This window comes from Corylus avellana, chromosome 3 (assembly GCF_965113065.1).
Source record: "Corylus avellana chromosome 3, dhCorAvel1.hap1.2, whole genome shotgun sequence".
Taxonomy (NCBI): domain Eukaryota; kingdom Viridiplantae; phylum Streptophyta; class Magnoliopsida; order Fagales; family Betulaceae; genus Corylus; species Corylus avellana.
Window position 1 is genome coordinate 23,058,907 of NC_142492.1, and position 19,159 is coordinate 23,078,065.

Genomic DNA, 19,159 nt, shown 5'->3' on the forward strand with positions numbered 1-19,159 from the left:
TGACCAAACAACACATAGAATACTTTAATTGAAATGAGGAATAAAGTATGGAATAAGGGTTCAAACTGAAGATCTCTACTCTGATACCATATTAAATCACCCATAATCTTAAAAGCTTAAACTAATAGGAAATAATAAGTTTAATATTTAATTAATATTCTACCTGTGGGTTCAAATTTTCCCTGAATAAGTGGGACTCAACATGTGAAATATTTAACTCTAACAGGATAAATTACAAAGTCAATGTTCAAACCCAGGACCACTATGATGTCTATCACACAGGAAATAGATAACATGTGCTTTTGCTTGAATCAATACTCATGATGGTACAATTAGCTGCTTCCTTTTCATCTCTAATTAACTTCATTAATTTATACATACCAACAAGTTGTTTGTAAGATTCTTTGTTGCCGAAGAAGGAACTAGCATCGTTGTCTTTCTTCTCATGTTTAGAGAGAGTAACCTTCTTTTGAAAATCCAAGCAAGCATCTTTGGGCAGCTGGCTAAGCAATTTTTCTTCTTTGGCATTACATGACGGCTCCATGCAGTCAGGATCTCCATCAATTCTCATGCTCTCATTCTTTATAGTCACCACATCCCTTGCCATTGAACATCTAAGGTCTTCCCTGGCGTCCTGCAACACTGAAAATGAGATACAAGCCCTGAAAAAGAATGCACTAAAAAGTGATCAAGTTCTTACATTTAGAAAGGTGAGCACTCGCTCCATAAGGGATATGGGTACGCATTCAAACTCAAGTTCCTTCAACAAACCAAATAAATAAATAAATAAGATACATAAAGTATCAAAAAGGATCATCACTTAGTGCTGGTCCCTACAGATTGAACTAAAGCTCATTGGTCAAACAGACTCTGAATGATTAATATGAACATGGAAGTGATTGCACAAATGATGCCATGTTCTTACATGTATGAGGTAAAACAACTTCTTATTTCCAAACGATATCAAATCTATTTTTAGAAAGAATAATATATTTACAATATCAACTGATTATAGACAACCCTTGAACAAAATTTTGTAGTTCATATGAAAACAAAACATGTCCATAGACCATTTGTACTATCAGGAGAAAAATGTCATTCTCAGCAGTATTTCACAAAAAAAAAGACCAAGTGACAACAAAGAATATTTTTGCATTGCTTTTTTATGGTAAAATGTCCTTCAAATTTAAACTATGTCAGATATTTAAATAAGGAAAACAAGAAAGTATTCATGACACAAAAATATGCCAGAAGTTAAAAATCTAGGATAGAGGCCTTATTGTTGGGTTTTCTAACCATATTTTGGTACATATATATTACTTAGGGGTAACTTGAATATTTAACCTGATATGGTTTTAACAACCAGAAAAATTATTACCAATTACAGTTAGGAAAGCAGTATTCCCATTATTGCTTGCACCATAATTCAAGCAAAGTGCCCAAATATATGCAGTACTTCGCTTTCCATTAGTCTTTAAAGTTTTTGAGTATTTAACGCATGCAACTCTTGCCCAAGTTCTCATATTAGTACATACATGGAGGCTATTTGCTACCTTTTTTTTATTTCTTTTGCTTCATTTTATGCTGTTTCCTAGAACGTCTATGATACTCTGATAGTATTATTATTGTAAATGGTTAAAAATTCTCTGTGCTTCCTATCTATTATCTCTATTCCAAAAAGGCTAAACTTGTAAACTAGATTGAGTTCAACAAAGAAGTCCCAGACCTCAACACGATTGATGAAAATTCCAGCTGGAGTGACAGAACTTTTGGGATTATAGGCATCAAGATATCCTTCCATTGATGCTCGTAAGCTGAAATAGGCATGAAATCAAGAGAACCTATCAGATATGCTTTTTTTATTTAAAAAAAAAAAAAAGGGAAAAAAAAAAAAGAAAAGCCTAGACCTATTAATTAAGCTCATGTTCTGCTTTACAGCCTGTTACTGGTGAAAAACATGTTCAAACTACAATATACAAGAGAGACAACCACCCTACAGGCGTCTAAAATCTAAAAATTTTCCAGAACTATTCAATGATAGTACAAATTAATGACTTGATATCTTCCATTAATAAATGTGAAAGTATCATAATATGAGAAGCAATAAGAAATGGGTGAGACACTTGGTTTTGCCCATTTATTTAATATTCCTGCCAGTAAAGATGGCCTTGCTCAGAGTTCTTTAAAACATAGGTGCTACCATTGTGTTTCAAAAATTACAATCAATATAGGCCATACCATGTCTTATGAACTGACATTATATTATATAAAACTTTGAATAATTTTTTTTTTTAAGAATAATAATTCATTAGAAGAAGAAAAGCTCACATACATGAAAAGTATACAAGAGAAGCGACCACCCTATTGGGGATGAAAATCTAAAAAGCTAACAAGATCTACAAGATTACAGGAAGAGAAAATTTTTATAAATAATTGAGATATCATCAAAAGCGTAAGGCGGTTCCATGTGCACATGAAGTATACAAAAGAAGCCACTTAACTAGTAGGGACAAAAAGAAAAATTATGGTAACTAATCACCAAAGGAAAAACATAAGTAGCTGTCCAAAGATACGCATAGTTGAAAAATAAAGACCTAATTTTCTCAAAATCCTCTCGCATCCCTCAAAATTTCTATAATTTATTTCCTTCCATAGACACTACAAAAGGCACGAAACCACAATTTTCCACACCGCATCACTCCGAGTGTTGCCGGCAGTCCACTAACAAGCATACAAATCAAATACTTGTCTAGGCATAACCCAAGACAACCCAAATCGATTGAGGAAAACATTCCAAATGCTCCACACTTTGAATAATATACATATATGTGTGTGTGTGTGTGTGTGTGTACATATACATAATTTATACTACATAGAAGCGGATCTGCAGTTCTGGCGGATACATAATGATTGTACTTCATTCATAAAATCTTCGACATCATTCTCGCTGACCCTCACCAAACTGTATTATCCACACTGCAAACCTCGTTCTATTTGTCCAAAATAACCCAAAACATGTTGAAACATTAAATTTGGTCTTTCTACTAGGGTCCCCTGTTTCTGATGTTGAAACAGAACTATTTCATGCATTTTCAAGAAAAATAAACAAAAATGGGTCCTAGTTCCTGCATTTGACTTCCCAACTACATCAGAATGGGAATACGATAGTTCAAAGAGCATCTCCATTGGGTTATTGCATATTTAACAATACTATTGTTTGGAAAATTACGGCAAACCTCTATCTCCTTTTTGATAAGTAAATCAATCTTATTGCACACAGGGAGTATACATGAAAAACACTCACTTAGGGAGAGGGAAAGGAACACATATTCAAAAACTCTACAAAGTTAGCAAAGTGAGAACTATTGATAGCAACTATCTACCCATAGAGAGTTTTGAACAATATATCTTTTAATACTACCACCGTTCTCTCACAATCTTCAAAATTTCAGAAATTGCGTTCTCTCCAAATGCACCACATCACGGAATAGGGACCCATCCCCCAAGCCTATAAGTTACTATGACTACCAAACTGGCCATTCCAACTAGCCAAGAACTCCACCACCCCGATTGGGCATTACCCACTTTACCCCGAAAAGACAGAAAAGTGATACCCACAATTCTCTAGCAACTCCGCAATGGAGCAAAAGATGATCTATGGATGGATTCCCCACCGTTCCTGTACATGCAAGACCCATCACTATTAAGTGCCTCTTTCTTAGATTATCCAAGGTCAGTATCCTTCCTAATGCTTCTGTCCATACAAACAAAGCCACTCTTGTAGGCCCCTTATTTTTCCGTATGCTCTTCCAAGGAAAGATAAACCAGCAGGGGGGCTAAGCAAAACAGGCTCTTTTCCATAAACGCCAAACAGGCACAACAATAATATCATTAGTGGTAATTTCCAATTCATGATGGTCAACAACAACACTTGAAACGCAAAATTTTCCCAACCATATATCTAGAATCCTTACCATACCTAAGAATTAAAAAGAAAAAAAATCACTAGCAAGAAGCTTCTGAAAAGCATTCACCACAAAAGGCAACAACCTTATCTGTATTTTAAATTACAGACACAGACGAAAAACATTAAAATTAGACAGGCGTTACTAGATCAAATGAAATGCTATCATACAACAACGCTAATTTCAATTGACAAGCATGGAATATTTTCATTATGTCATGAGATCCTTTACAAATAAACACTCACATACAGTTCACAGCATTAACAAATTATAATGATCTCAGAAACATGATATGTAAGAACTGTTAGTAAAAATTATACCGCACACAATCAGAGTTTTTTGCCAGGTATGCTTTCAAATCCTCAAAACATCTTTTCTCTAAAGGTATTATCTGAGACGCTCCAGAATCCGATGTAGGAAACAGTTTGCAAATAACTTGGTACACTAGCAACTACCAAAAAAGAATAAAGAACATGACTCATATAAATGAGAAAAAAAATAAATTAGAAAGCATGTAAAACTACAGGGTTTATCAGCACTGACCTGGGTGAAACCACGTAAGCTGTGATGATGTGACGTTAAAAATGGAACTATAGGAGGAAGTAACTCATTCAAATGCCTGGCTTCAGATGCGTGGAGGATGACATTAGCTGCTATAAATACATAAGAAGAGAGCGCCTGCATTTGATGACCAAAGTTACACAGCAATGCGGAGTACTACAATATATGTGGACTACCACATATCATGCAATTAGTGAACTTCTAGCAAAGACAGTGGCAGGTCAGCCCACAATTTTTATATTATAATATGATTATAAGTATAGAACAAGAATTGAAAAAACAATTTTCCAGGATTGATGGTCTGTTCCAATCAGAGCAGAAAACCATAATTGAATAAAACAAACCCAGCACATATCATTCTAAAAATCAATGCTGCTAACTCATTTTCTTCAATATTTTAATTGCAAAATGAAGTATCTAATAAAGTATGCAATCAAAGGATAAAATAAAAAAACATGCATACACTATCCATTTATAGTATGTACCCAACTCCAAACTGTTGGGATTAAAAATTGATTGATCCGAGTTTAAGCCATATCTGGAGGTCATTATGATGCAGCCTACTACCATTCAACCACTCAGAATATTACATTCATGACCATACAGTTTATGCTCAAAATTGCCTTTAGAACTTTGTTGGCATCACTTTCCCATACAATTATCCTTTCACAGACTCTCCTTGACCTGAAGAACAAAAATGGAAAAACAAAGGAAAGGCATCGTATGTCCATACTGTAAACAGTCAGATGGCACAACTTACCCATTCAACGCATCATAATTGTAGAGAACTTTAAGGAAGACTTTTTTCCCTACAAACTATTTAATATCCAAAGAAAAGCCTTAAGAGGGGGCTGGATGTATTGTAGAAGGCTGAGTTTCTGATTTGTCTCCTAATATTAGACTTGTTGGCCATTTTATTTCCTTTATAGAAAAAAAAATTTATAAATAAATTTACCAAGAACAAATCAGGATTGCAACCAAAGTACATAAGAACTATACAAGAGAGAATCAAATAAAAAGAAAAGGAAAGAGATAAAGATTACACTCAAGGAATGAAGGTCAGAAAAGGTAGATTAGGCCATCCAACCATATAAACTGGCAAAGGAAATTTTGCTTTATGATCGAGAACAGAACATTCCAGCACAATATTTACCTGAGGCCTCATGTCATAATCTCGTAATATAGGAACTAATTGCTCCCCCACCTGTCATTTAAGCAAAATATAAGAATTAATGTGAGAAGCTACAAGCAGTGGTAATAATAACTAGACGTGCCCCAAAAATTGTCGATAAAACCACATAAGAACAAAACTCCGGAATCCAAGCAGGCATGAGAGTCACAGCCATAGGTCAAGTCATAGACACAAATTGTTAAAAGATGGCACTCACACGGAGTTGCATGGGTTATGCCTCGTAGGGTGAGCGAGTTGTTGGCAAGTTGGAGGGAACAATTGGGACACCATCCTGTTTTGAAAAAGTGGAGGTTGGCTCCTTTGTATTTAATATGGGGTATTTGGAGAGAGCTGAACATAAGGAGCTTTGAAGATCGTGAGACTATGATGTTAGAGTTGAAAAAGATGATGTTCCAATCCCTTTATACATGGAGAGTAGCACAGAGTGGTTTGTATATTTCTAATTTTTCTGAGTTCTGAAGTTTTGTTCTTCTTTTCCTACACTTGGGGGTTATCTTTGTATATTTACTGTGTACTAATTAAAGTTGCACTCCTCTTGGCTTTGAATGAATTTGCATTACTTATCAAACAAACAAACAAAAATTACGCATTGTTGTGGTAATAACTATGAGAACTGAGATAGAGTGTCCCCATTACATGATAGACTATAAAACCTATGTCAAAACAAACCACTCCACTAGCTTCACAGTTATCATTCTAGCACTTCACCGCTTCAATTTAAGTGTGTGAATGCCAAACATTATCCTAAGAGTTGAACCAACTACCTACTCAAAGCAATCCAACTCTACCTCCATAAAAGCAACAAGAAAAAACCCAGTTAGGTTGGACTGCGGAGTTGTGTAAACCTGGTTAAGCCAGATTGTAAAATTGTTCAGGTATGGTAAGATAATTTATGTGTTTCCTCTGTTCTATTATTATTAATGTCAAAACTGACGCAAACTTTCTTAATATTCCAAGTCAAAACTGGCCAATGGGCTGTAGTCCAACAGGCACTTCCACCCCCTTAAATATGAGGAGGTGAGTGAGAGGGTGTGACTTCTAATCCTGTGGGGTATGTGAGTCAACTTACCGAGCAAAAATCTTTCCAAGTCAAAACTGAACAACCATAAAAACGGCTGGCTGTATTTGCCCTGTAAATTCAATAAAACTATCCTTACCAACGATGGAAACTTCAAGTAAATATTTATTGCAAATGTCTCCAGGTATTGGCGGACAGCAGGTAAGTTGTTTCTCTGCAGAAATCAAAACGAGAATAGAGGCAAATTATTACAGTATAGAAATTCAACATACTCAATTGTGCATGAGCATTGTAGCACCCACCAAAGGTTGGATATGTAATTAACATTTTTTTATAAGATATGTAATTAACATTATGCTTAACATATATCAACAAGGTTTCCTCCTCCTCACTCCATTGTAATTGCATTCTAGGGGATTACAATTACAATTATGTGGTGTTATCCCCAAGAATGTGATGCTTGGGAGTCTAGATTCCAAGTGACTAAAAATTGAAATGGTTCTTCCTCAAGAAAGGCTAATTTTTCTTTTTTTTTTTAAGCAAAAGAAAAAAGCAAATTATTTAAAGGAGAGAACAAGAAAATTTTGTTAAGCAAAAATTTACTCACACTGAGGGATATATGCAAGCTTCGTGTAACATGCCCAACTATGTCTTGACGAGCAAATCGTGATAAGACGCATATCATCTGCCAAGCACGTATTTTGCGCCTGTGGATCTGTCAAAAGTAGAAGTAAAAACGATATTTCATAAGTATAGCAAAGAAATATAAACATAAGTAGAACTTATAATCAATGGTATGTGAACTGATTCAACTATGCAAAACTTCTGAATGTAAAATTCCCATATCCTCCATTAATTTTCTGCTCAAGTGATAAAATGAATTTCGGTATATTTCTCATAAAATATTGAAGGATTTTGCAAGTTTTACCATTCAAGCTCTGAATAATTCTCAACTCCCTATTCTATTTTTTTTTTTTTTTAACTAAACTCCCGATTCTAATGAGTTAAAAGGAAAAGGATGCTCACCGCACTGTACTTTTTATACAAATCCTTCGCAAGGTCCTTGTCATTTACCTACATTAATAAATGATCAACACTACAATGCCATAATAATAGATATGTGCTTTTCTGTAAAAGGAAACTGATACGCATTGGAAAAGTGAGATGAAAACACCCCAAAAGTGACAAAAAGAACCCATATCAATCTATCCATACTTTACTGTAGCTGAGTGCTTAGAGTATCAGTCGTAATTGAGCCTAAGACATATATGCAACTAGGGAAAGTAAAACAAAGTCATAAAACCAATGACCATTGAGGATTAAATTGTATCTGTTTTTTTTTTTTTTCTGAGGAACCATGTAATGGAAAAAAGCCCAAAGAGAAGGTGTAACCCTACATGGGTAGCATACACGGATCATATGGGGTGGTATGGAAAATTATCAGGAGGAGTTGGTGAAAATTTCTACGCATACTAGATTTGAGGTGGGCGACAGATCTATGATCAGATTTTAGAATGACGCGTGGTGTGGTGATCAGACCCTTAAGGTAGCTTTTTCAGAATTATTCAGCATTGCTTATTTAAAGGATGCTTTTGTGGCAGATCATTTGGAGTTTTCTAGTGACTCTGTCATGACTAGGAGGTGGATTTCTTTACCCCATTTTTCAATTTGTTGTACTCCTTCAGACTGAAATGGGTAGTGAAGACAAGATTTGTTGGGCCTCTTCCAAGAGATTGCTCGATGTCAAATTGTTCTATAATGTCCTAACTCCTCATGATAGTACTCCTTTCCCATGGGGGAGTATTTGGCGGAATAAGGTTCATTTGAGAGTGATGTTTTCTGGTTGGTCAGCCGCTTTGGGGAAGATCCACTATGGATAACCTAAGGAAGCGACATATGATACTGATGAGTTTGCTAGTGCCTTATGGAAGACTATTTTTAGTCTTTTTGGGTTAGACTAGGTCATGCCTAGACGAGTGGAGACCTCTTTGACTATTGGAGAGCACTTGGTAGTTTTCATAGTGCAACAATGTGGAGGATAGTTTCGTCCGACCTAATGTTTTACCAAGAGAAGAGTTGGCTCCGCCTCCAACTACAAAATTTGATCCCATCCTTCAACAAAATTAAATATTGAATGTTTAAAAACATAAGAAATATTCAAAATAAATCTCCTAGTACATCTCATAAAAATGTAAACTACCACAGTCACAAGATTGTCAAAAAACTAACTGCTTTCAATCCTAGAACCTAAACCTTCTAATGCTAACCTCAACTCAATGGATTACCACTAGGCTCTCAAAACCATAATAAAAATATGTGTGTTAATGCCCAATAAGTAGAGCAAATAATGGGGTTGAACCCTTTTTAGGATCTTTATACACCAGATACTCGTCTAAGGAACCTTCAGACCTCTAGTTCCTATCAAGCTTCATAGAAGGAATGAACCATAAACCTTCTAAAAAAACAAAGTTGTAGATCCAAGTTCTTCTTCTTGCAATCATCAAAGCTTCGAGCATTCCTTTCTCTCTAAATGCCACATTAAAAAGGAAGGGATTATATTCCATACAAAATTGGCATCATTCCGAATGACCCTTCCTTTCCAACACACCAGAAGATCTGCCAACTGTCTAATAACTCCTAATCTTGATTTGGTCACATGAAAATAATATTTCATGTTCGAATTCCATCACCCAATATACCTATTTAAGAGGCAACACCATTTGTATCCTCAGATAGGATAAATAAAAAAGTATACAATCTTCAGTGGACATGTCTGAAATAGTACTTGCACTTGCTATATCATGTAAAGGGATATGAAACACCACCAATAATGAAAATCAAAAGTCAAGAGTTGTTGACTAATTAAGATCACAAAAACAATTTAAGCCATGTGCTAAGTGATGCACCTCCTAATCTACATATATTGCCATATAGATGGGAAGAAACCACAAGACACTGGAAGAGGCAACGCTAGCAATATCTTCCATTCCTTTGATATCAAGGATCCAATCTTTGACCATGTTACAGTGGCAAAATGGTCATTTTGCATTTCCTAAATTGATAGACCTAAGTGTCAAACATTGACCATAATAAAAATAGAGGCAAAGTTCAAAAATATAATTTAGCTTTATAAATAATATTTCTAAGAGACTGAGAAGATTCATGATTACAAAATTATGGAAGGTTAGACAACACAAAACCTTAGCAATTCCAATATGCAAATATATAACACACTGCTATACTTTTGTAATTTTTATCATTTCAGTCAAAAACATTTAGCCTTTGGGCGAGAATTTGAAACTTTGACGCCAATCAAAAAGGATAATACAGCATAATGAAAAAGCTACCGCAGAATCAAGAAGCTCCTGCAAAAATAATTTTCCTGACTCCAAAGCAGCATGGCAATCTTCAGTTTCATTCTTCGATCCCACCATATCAGCCAAGTCAGCTAGCTTGTAAAACAGAACAGCAACTGAAACACGTCCATACAACTCCGTGTTGATAAATGCCTGACAAGAGAAACTACCAAGTTATATTGCAAATATGAATAGTTCTATAATGTAATCTAAACTTGATAATTAAGTACTTGCAATATGTAACTAACAGCATTAGCAAACCATGAGCAATGAACCATTGAGCAAGCAGTCGCCATGTTTTCCAGATAACGCCTAAGTTTAGCTATTAGTAACGGGAAACCAAAAGCCATTTTTGTGCGCTAATCCACCAGGAGAAGCAAAACTAACTAAAGAGAACTCATTGATAAATTGTCTTTTGATTAATGCCACTAGGATAAAAAGTAACACATAATTAAGCTAGACCATAGATTGATTGCAAGAATACTTGGTCTTTCTCAAGGAGTAGCCAAATTAAGAATTGATTGAGGCACCATATAAGAAACCATCCAAGCAAGAATGAACCACCAATAGATACATATACATGAAGCCAAGACTGAGTAGAGAAGGAAGAGGCTCATGTTTCACATTCTTACCCATGAAGAACGTGTTCTACATTAGTAAACAAATTTGGACAATTGAGAGAAGATTTTTTGAAATAGACTAAATCACTTGATTAAATCTTGCATTAAACAAAGTCACCCCCACCCCGCCCCCCCACAACAAGAGAACTATTTGAACATGCCTCATTTCCAATTTGAATAGCCTGCCTCTTCTTAGAATAATGCTACATCCCACTTAAGACAACAACAACAAAATAATTTTTTTATAGAAGTCTTCCACAAATTGTAACCAAATATAAATTTCTATCTCTATGCCTTAAGCATGGCCCATATATATATATATATATATATATATATATATATATATATATATATATATACATACATATATGGTAAGAAAAGGGTCACTTCTTAGTTTTTATTTTGCCTATCCAGAAGACTCTCTCGCTTAGCTGAAGATGAAGTTTTTCATAACATCTCCCACTTGTCCCAAAGCAACTATGTACTCAACATGTAACGAATTGTGTCAAATAACCACATAAGCTTTATATATTAGATGAATAATGCTAGACATACTCCCATTTCACTCACTCCTACTCTCATACACCCTTAGGTGGCACCCACTCTCATCATTGGATTTGGGATAGAATATAATTGGATTTTGATCCCACGGTGAGAGTGGTAGCCACCTAAGGGTGTGTGAGAGTGGGAGTGAAAAAATGGAAGTGTGTGTAGCATTATTCATATTAGATAGCTTACTTCAGTCAACTCAGGGCTAGTGCTTTTTGCCAATAATGACACTTCAGACCTTGCATCAAAATTGTCTGCCAATTCACCTTCAAAATCCTCATCAAAAGCAACTGCAAAATAAATATCACAGCTGACTAGCGATCGTATATGAAAGGGCAAGGATAACCAAATAATTATGAAAATAATGCGTGAAAAAAAAAAAAAAAAAAAAAAAAAAAAAAAAGAGGCATGAAACACACCAGAACCATAGAGAGATAGCAGTTTGAGCTCTTTCATGTAGTACTTAATAGTCCTGGGATTTGAGAGCCAGAGCCCTGTCAAGTGTAATGCTGCAAGACGGATTGTGCGAGGACTTTTTTTGCCTTCCTCAATAACGTTTTCAATGAACTGCAAGACATACAAGATATCATTCGCTAAAGTTTTGTAGGTAATTAGCAAATAAACATGTGCGCGCGCACACGCAAGAGACAGAGAGACCACATACCCACTTGAGAGGCCCAGGTTCACTGTTAGCTACATGCATTTTCTCATCACCAAAGACTGAGCAATGCAAAACAGAAGACAGAAGTGCAGCAATAGGTGCAACCCTCCGCTTGTTGCAGCTGATATGCAATATCCAAGAGGAACGAACCAAATGCCACATCATCTGAATCATATAATTGAGAATCACTATAAGATTTGTGAACAAGTTAAGCATTTTCATTTGGAGAAACATGATCTGCGACAAAGATTACAATGATAAAACTTATAGATGGACATTGGAAAGTCATGGATATTCTCTTTTATTACTGATGAAATGCTGCAATTTTATTGAGAGAGAGAGAGAGAGAGAAAAGCCAAAGGACCATTTCTCTAGACACAAGTGAACTAAGATGTGAACAGAGTAAAAACTGTAAACAAAATAACAAACACAAGCAATCAGTGGAAGCATCCTCAAAAGTCCTCCAGAAGTTGCTCTATCTTTGACACCATTAGAAATAAAACTTTTGCAATCAAAGAGAAGCAAATATCATGAGCATGAGAACCTACCTCGGCCCACTAAATCGCTCAAACTGTAAGCAACTGAACAAATAAAGGTTGAAACCTTAAATATAAGAAATCTCTCCTACCGCCATCAACCACCCTCAAAATCCCAACCATGACAGCCAGACTCATTGTAGCATCAAAAAGTTCAAAATAATAACCCGAATGGGCCATCACATGTTACTGTATGTAGCAGGCAGTGTATATTCTATGCAATTTGACTTGTCAAAAAGATATACTCTATCACTATGCAATTTTTTTTTTTCTTTTTTAAAGAGAAAAAGAAAGCAATTTTCTTAATCAAACAAGTATTTCCTAATCTTATGCCTGCTATAGTTTCCAGTGGAAGATGTGAAGAACAATGGGGATTTGGAAATGGTTATGGTGTTATAGTGAGGAGGGTGATCACCTTTGGAGACTTTTTTTGAAGTAAAATATGGAGAGTTTGAGGTGTATAGACATTAGAAGTGGTTCATAGACCTCATATTTGCAGTCTTTTTTAGAAGTATTAAGGCAGAGGATAGATTTTAAGCTTTTGTTGAATGATTGTGCTTGTTTGGGTGTTCTAGATATGCATTCAACCTCCTGAATGGTCTCTCTCTCTCAGGTCGGCCCGTAATAGCACCTACCGATGCCCTCCTTTAGTCTATTTCTCTATCCTGGCGTCTTCCTGGGTATTTGTTTTTGATTTCCAGTGATGGATTCTCTGAGTTGGTTTTACGTTGAAGCAATCTTTCAGTTGTGGAGGGGCAGTCAGAGTTGCATTTTATGGAAAGGAGCAGAGGGGTTTCCCGAGCAGTGTACATGGGCAAGGTTACTGTGGAGTTGTTGGCTAGTGTGGAGGTGGTGGTCCAAGCAAAGGGTCACTGTAGAGCTTTCGGACAGTGAATGGGCAGTATTAGTAGGGGCGTCTAGGCCAACTGGCAATCCCAAATTCTCGCCTGCTCCGTCAGTACAGGGGAAACAAAGGTTGTTTTGGGTGACAACTTGGATATGCGCAACTGGAGACAACTGCTGATTTGACTTCAAATGGCTGTGGAACATTGTATAGTGTTTAGAGATGAGCCATGATTTCAATGGGCTCGGGATAGAGGCAGGCCATGCTAAAGAATCTGACCCGAAGCCCAAGTCAAAGGGGGAAGGCCCTGCTCACTTCACCAACTTGCTCAAGTGATTTAATCCTGGGCCCAAGTGATTATAAGTCCACTGCTTTTAAGTTACTAGGCCCAGGTATTCGGGAAAGGGGGTCTCTCTTGATGTTTCGGGCTTTATGAAGGAATTGAAGCCCACTGCTAAAGGGAGCGCCCGTCTGTCATTGTATTAACCCCGTGTACGATTTTCCTCTCAAATCAATAACATCTTTTACTACTCATCAAAAGAATATGCATAAACATAAAAACATCATGCTCTGTAAGTCAGAATACAGTCAGACTGAAGTAGTTGGTCTGTGTTGACTTAAAAGTAAAACATAGTTCATGATGCAACTGCATTGACTGGCAGCTAGAAACAATGAAACATCACCCATCGCAGCGCACAAGCCCTCTCCAGAAAATCATAGCAATAATTAAACCTGACCTAGAGTGACATCAATAGTTGTATGACTAGAAATTTACTGTCTGCATCAACATAATCACAAACATATCCTACCTTGCATCACAGATACACAAAGCACGCACACAACCATATCCATCCAGAATAAGGGATAAATTACAGATAAGCATGCATATAAAGACAAGGAAGTTGAGTAGTGAACCTGGACATCCAAACCATTGCATGAGGAAACAGAATGAAATGTTCCATTAGCAAATAGCCCCAAAGCCAATCTGACTGATCTCAGCATGGATAAAACAGAGACTTCCCCAGCATTCTCGAGGCTGCCAATTTATTTGGAGGCGGAGAGTAAATACACAGAAAAACAAAATTTTAAAAAATAAAATCCATTAGCAGTCTAGCCATAATTGTAACTACAAGTTTGGTCTAGAAGCCAAATTTGAACATTAACTGACAGAAGATGCAGACCAGTTCTCCACTAACGTGTGAAGCCAAATCAAGAGATCTCAAGTGAGGGTAAAGCACGGTTAATCTCAATTCCTTAAAATTTAGAAAGAAAAAAAAAAAAATTAACCTGTAGACGAAATTTCAATGTGTGATTGAAGTTAGAGAGAGAGAGAGAGAGAGAGCTGATTAAGAAGAAATATGCATAAATACTGAAATTGGACGTGATTAATGCCCCGATAACTGCTCCCTAAATGAAAAAGTTTAAAAAGAAAAAGAAAATTATATTTGATGAATTTAAAAAAAAAAAAAAAAAAAAAAAAAAGAGGGGGTGCGGGTGGGGGGGAGGAATGGCGGCTTTGAGACCTAACACTCATTTGGTGATAGGTGATTGGCCGCCTCTCAGTGAGGGGAGGGAGGCCTCACATAAAAAACGCTATTCTTTTTTTTTAACATTTTATTAAGGGTAAGGGTAAAATTCCTTATGGAATGTATGATTGGCATATGGCATGTCAAACACAAGCCATATGCCATCAACTAAATGACCTGACATGGCATGCCATTAATTAATTGATCGGTAGGTTGACAGATGACCTTATTTGAAATTGGTATAAAAGCTAAAAACCTAATTATCAAACTTGGAAACCCACGGGCTAAATTGCAATTGATTGAAAACCTAAAGACTAAATTTGATTTTTCCCGAGCTTAAACCTAAAGTACAAATATTTAATAGAAGAAAAAGTATTAACTGTAACACAAGTAATCTCACCTCTCAACAAGGTCTGTAAAAATCAATCTGAGAATCGCATCTGAGAAAAAACCATTAGTGTCCTCTAAATGAAGCCCACTCACATGAGCATAGCTTGGAATTGACAAAAGAGATTCTAGGCACAGCCACTGAATAAATCACGATCAACAAACAGTTAGGATCTTTTCACTAATTTATCATCAACATATCCACAGATGGAGAAATCTAATCATTGGTGCAGACTAATTAAACTTAGATAAACGAATGATACTAGTAGAAGTTCATAATATATGCATGGCATTGAAAAATGGAAAAGAATCTTAAAAATAGAAGGGGGTGGCCCTATCTGATCATCTTTTATTTAATTCTTCATTTATTTTTTGATAAGTGGTGCACTATCTGATCACATAATTACAGCAAAAAAAAGTTAATGAACTACTACTGCAAGTCTAACACAAACTACAACAATATGGCCATATTACACCCCTTTCAAAAAAAAAAAAAAAGAATCAATTTCCACAGCTTTGACAAGCAGTTTTAGAATTGCAAAAGAAATAAACACGAAAGAAATAATCAACAAAAATATTTTAAAATAAGACAGATCCATAACCTTTGCATTCATTAGAACTGCACGGCGTCCCCTTGCCAAAACTCCAACATTAAGGAGATTATTGATGTTTTGAAGAAACGAAAGAGCCAAGGAATCTAATAGAGGCGCGCCTTCTACTTTAGGCAGCAGGACTTTATCATTTTCCCTGATAGTATCCAAAACTTGAAGAGAAAAGACAGACACTAATGCTCTGAGAACAGGAGCTAATGCTTCATATGCTGCAAGACAGATTTCTGCCCCAGCCTGCTTTGGAGCTTACAGATTATCACAAGTAGCTCATAAGAGACTAACAAATCTTTATGACATAAACCTGCACAAGTTGGGAAATCTATAAAATCTGATACATACCTCTGAATCACAAGATGGAGGTGTAATAGTCTTCAAGAAGAACTTCCACAAAAAGCTGAAAGTAAAATCTACTGAAACATCACTTTTAAACTGTGCACACCATGATAAGATGGCTGCAACAGACTTCATGGCTGTTTCCTGTTTACACGTATAGAAGGAAGACAAAAAGAAATCATAATAATAAATAAATTACCAATAAGGAATACCCAATAAAAGCAACATGGATAAATGAAGAGGCAATGGACTCAACAATTAACAAAAAACAGATAACAGATAAAGACAAGGGCACATCCAAAACTGAGAACAAACCAATTCCTATAGGACAGCATAAGTTAGCAATCACATAACAAAAGGAAAGGGGATAAAAGCAGAAATATCAAACAAAAATGAACGGAAAAAAAAAAAAAACTAGGCATTGATAGAGGAATTTTTCTTTGGCAAAACAATGACCGACCTGACTGAGATTATTATTCAAAAATACAGAATTTATCAAAATAGATATAAATTTAGAACCAATTATAAAAAATTGAAAAAAAAAAAAAAAAAACTATGTTAAAGCTACCAACAAATAGTACATAAAAATAGAAATGTGATAATTCTTTTCTTTAATAGGTAATACTGAATTTTATTTCAAAAGAGGAGATACCTTAAGAATACGGGGGAGTATACAAAAAGTTCACCTAATTTACACAATCTGAAAATTATAAAATTTATAATATGGCTAATAACAAAAGAATGCTCACTTCATAAGTAAATTGTGCAAAAATAGACAAAATAAATGATAAAAGAAAACTGTAAAAAAGAAAAGTTCAGATTAGAATGCATCTGATATGAGTATGTGTTGATGTATGCGTACATGAAATGCACACATGTATCTTTGCAAGTAAATACATTTAACAATACATTCTTTTCCATCCTAGATCTAGTTCATAAACCAGAGAGAAGTGATGTGACGAAAGATTCATACTGCTTGCAGTACGGCAGCGGTGGTGGAAGATGACAACCGGCGTTGACTAGGGCCTCCAAGTTTTCCTCTTACAGAACTAGGCAGAGCCTTGTCCTCCGTCCCAGTGCTGAATGAAAATATGGAACAAGACATATTTGCAAATGAGATCAGTTCCTCCTGCATGCCAGACAGAACTCTGTATTAACAGTACCCTCAATGCTTAAGCATATAATATAGTGCAGAAACATTTACAAGTTTGGTGCAATTAGTTTCCAATACCAATATAAGAAGAAAAATCTTGGGAAACTTCTCAAGTGAAATGGCTGCTTCTCCATAATTGAATCGAACCACTGTCTCAAGCACGCTAGATTCTGATCTGCTTTGAACTTTGTTACCACATTCGGCAGCTCTTTCTTGCATTATTTGAAGCTCCATAACCAAGCTCAAGGTGATGATAAGAAACTTCACAGGTATCCACTCCATATCATTGTTTTGTTTGCAAATATTAGCACCATGATTTTGAATAAACTGCACAAACAGGTAAACCCCATGTCAAAAGCTCCTATTGAATGATAACACCACTGATATAAGAGGTACACTTTTTTTAGTAAGAAGAATCCCTAAGATATCATAGTTTGATCCGTGTGTAGGCAGGATCTGAAGGGTCATTGGACCAAAATAAGACATACAGATAACATGCATTTTTGTAGCCAACAAAAGAATATTATATGCTGCTTTTTCTGCAGTCAATTAGCAATAGTATTTTGAGAACAAAAGACTACAGCGAATTAAGGCAAAACTGAACTTGAAATTAAATGCAAATAAGAAGTTACCAATATCCTTTTATTGTATGCTTACATGCATGTAAGCCTGCATGCGCTAAAGCAGAATAACTCCAATAGAAATACTATGAAGAAGAAGAAAGAAAGATGCAGAGACCTCAACTGGCTGAATACTTTACAAATTGGCAAGTATGAATTGCACAAATATACAAGGAGAGACCCAGGAAAAAAAATGCAAGAGTTTTCAGTAAATATTCATGATTCAGGAAATAAGCACCAGTTGATATGATGGCATCCCTATGAAATCAATAAATTTTAGCAAAAGAATCTTTGATGATATTCTAAGGAAGAGGACATGATACCCATGCTCTCATAGACAAGTAGTATGTCTCTCAATTAGGGAAACGTTCAAGGTACCATACGTGAGGGATTTGCTGGGATAAAGGAGGCTTCTGTTGATATTATATATATAGGAAGACAAATTGATATTGTGCATTTGTCTAATACCAACAAATTAAAAATAGGATTCTACTACTGTTGTTATGAAAGTTATTATTATGTAAGAGCACTAGCAGTAGCTCCCTATATCACATTCCCTTCACTAAATGTAGGGAAAACTCCTAAAAAATCAGCTGCAACACTCTTTTGGTGTTCCCTAAACCAAGGGAACCAAAAGTGCTACCCTTTGCTTCCCTTAACATTATTTTAACATAAAAAGACTCTTTCCTTTCTTTCCTCTAACATTTATTTGAAAAAATATTTAAATGGCTCTCTCTTTCCTCTCTCTTTCCCCTAACATTTATTTGAAAGAATATTTAAATGGTACAGGAAAAGAATAAGGAAAGCTATTGTGGAGTTTATTTAAATAAGAAAGCAAAAAGTAATTTAGTTCCCTAAAGTTAAGGAAAATCCAAGGAAAGCTACTGCTAGTGCTCTAACATATCTTATCGAGAACCTAAAAGAAATTTAGGCTTGTTAAGATAGCCTCAACCAATACATCACCAAGGATTAATATCGTAATATATGAAGGGAAATATTAGATATTAACAATATGGCATGGTTACTATATTTGAAGTCACTTTTTATTTATTTATAAGTAATCGAAATATAATTAAACGTGTAAGGCACCTTATGTATACAGGAAGTATACAAGAGAAACTCAAGTCACTTTTTTTATTGAATAAAAAAAAGATTAAAGAAGCTTTTATTCGTGGTTTATGTGGGTATGCTTTATCAGCTTCCAAAACTGACAAGTCAATAAAAATA

General features: G+C 35.5%; 1 protein-coding gene across 4 annotated transcripts in view; it reads right to left on the reverse strand.

Moving 5' to 3' along the window:
- LOC132173681 (tRNA/rRNA methyltransferase (SpoU) family protein) overlaps nt 1–19,159 on the reverse strand; it is a 33,463-nt gene that overhangs the window by 3,021 nt on the left and 11,283 nt on the right. For 2 of the 4 annotated variants that reach the window (XM_059585247.2, XM_059585246.2), the window contains exons 13-31: nt 17,391–17,639; nt 17,133–17,288; nt 16,166–16,303; nt 15,818–16,060; nt 15,229–15,356; nt 14,218–14,338; nt 11,926–12,087; nt 11,681–11,828; nt 11,451–11,551; nt 10,084–10,245; nt 7,763–7,810; nt 7,344–7,451; nt 6,876–6,950; nt 5,680–5,730; nt 4,509–4,643; nt 4,286–4,416; nt 1,727–1,814; nt 701–760; nt 382–634 (exon numbers count right to left, since the gene is read on the reverse strand). In XM_059585247.2, coding sequence (XP_059441230.2) covers nt 382–634; nt 701–760; nt 1,727–1,814; nt 4,286–4,416; nt 4,509–4,643; nt 5,680–5,730; nt 6,876–6,950; nt 7,344–7,451; nt 7,763–7,810; nt 10,084–10,245; nt 11,451–11,551; nt 11,681–11,828; nt 11,926–12,087; nt 14,218–14,338; nt 15,229–15,356; nt 15,818–16,060; nt 16,166–16,303; nt 17,133–17,288; nt 17,391–17,639 — 2,557 coding nt within the window. Of the gene's footprint in view, nt 1–381; nt 635–700; nt 761–1,726; nt 1,815–4,285; nt 4,417–4,508; nt 4,644–5,679; nt 5,731–6,875; nt 6,951–7,343; nt 7,452–7,762; nt 7,811–10,083; nt 10,246–11,450; nt 11,552–11,680; nt 11,829–11,925; nt 12,088–14,217; nt 14,339–15,228; nt 15,357–15,817; nt 16,061–16,165; nt 16,304–17,132; nt 17,289–17,390; nt 17,640–19,159 lie in introns of those variants that run through there. The other 2 variants (XR_009439340.2, XR_009439339.2) reach the window with 2 other exon arrangements.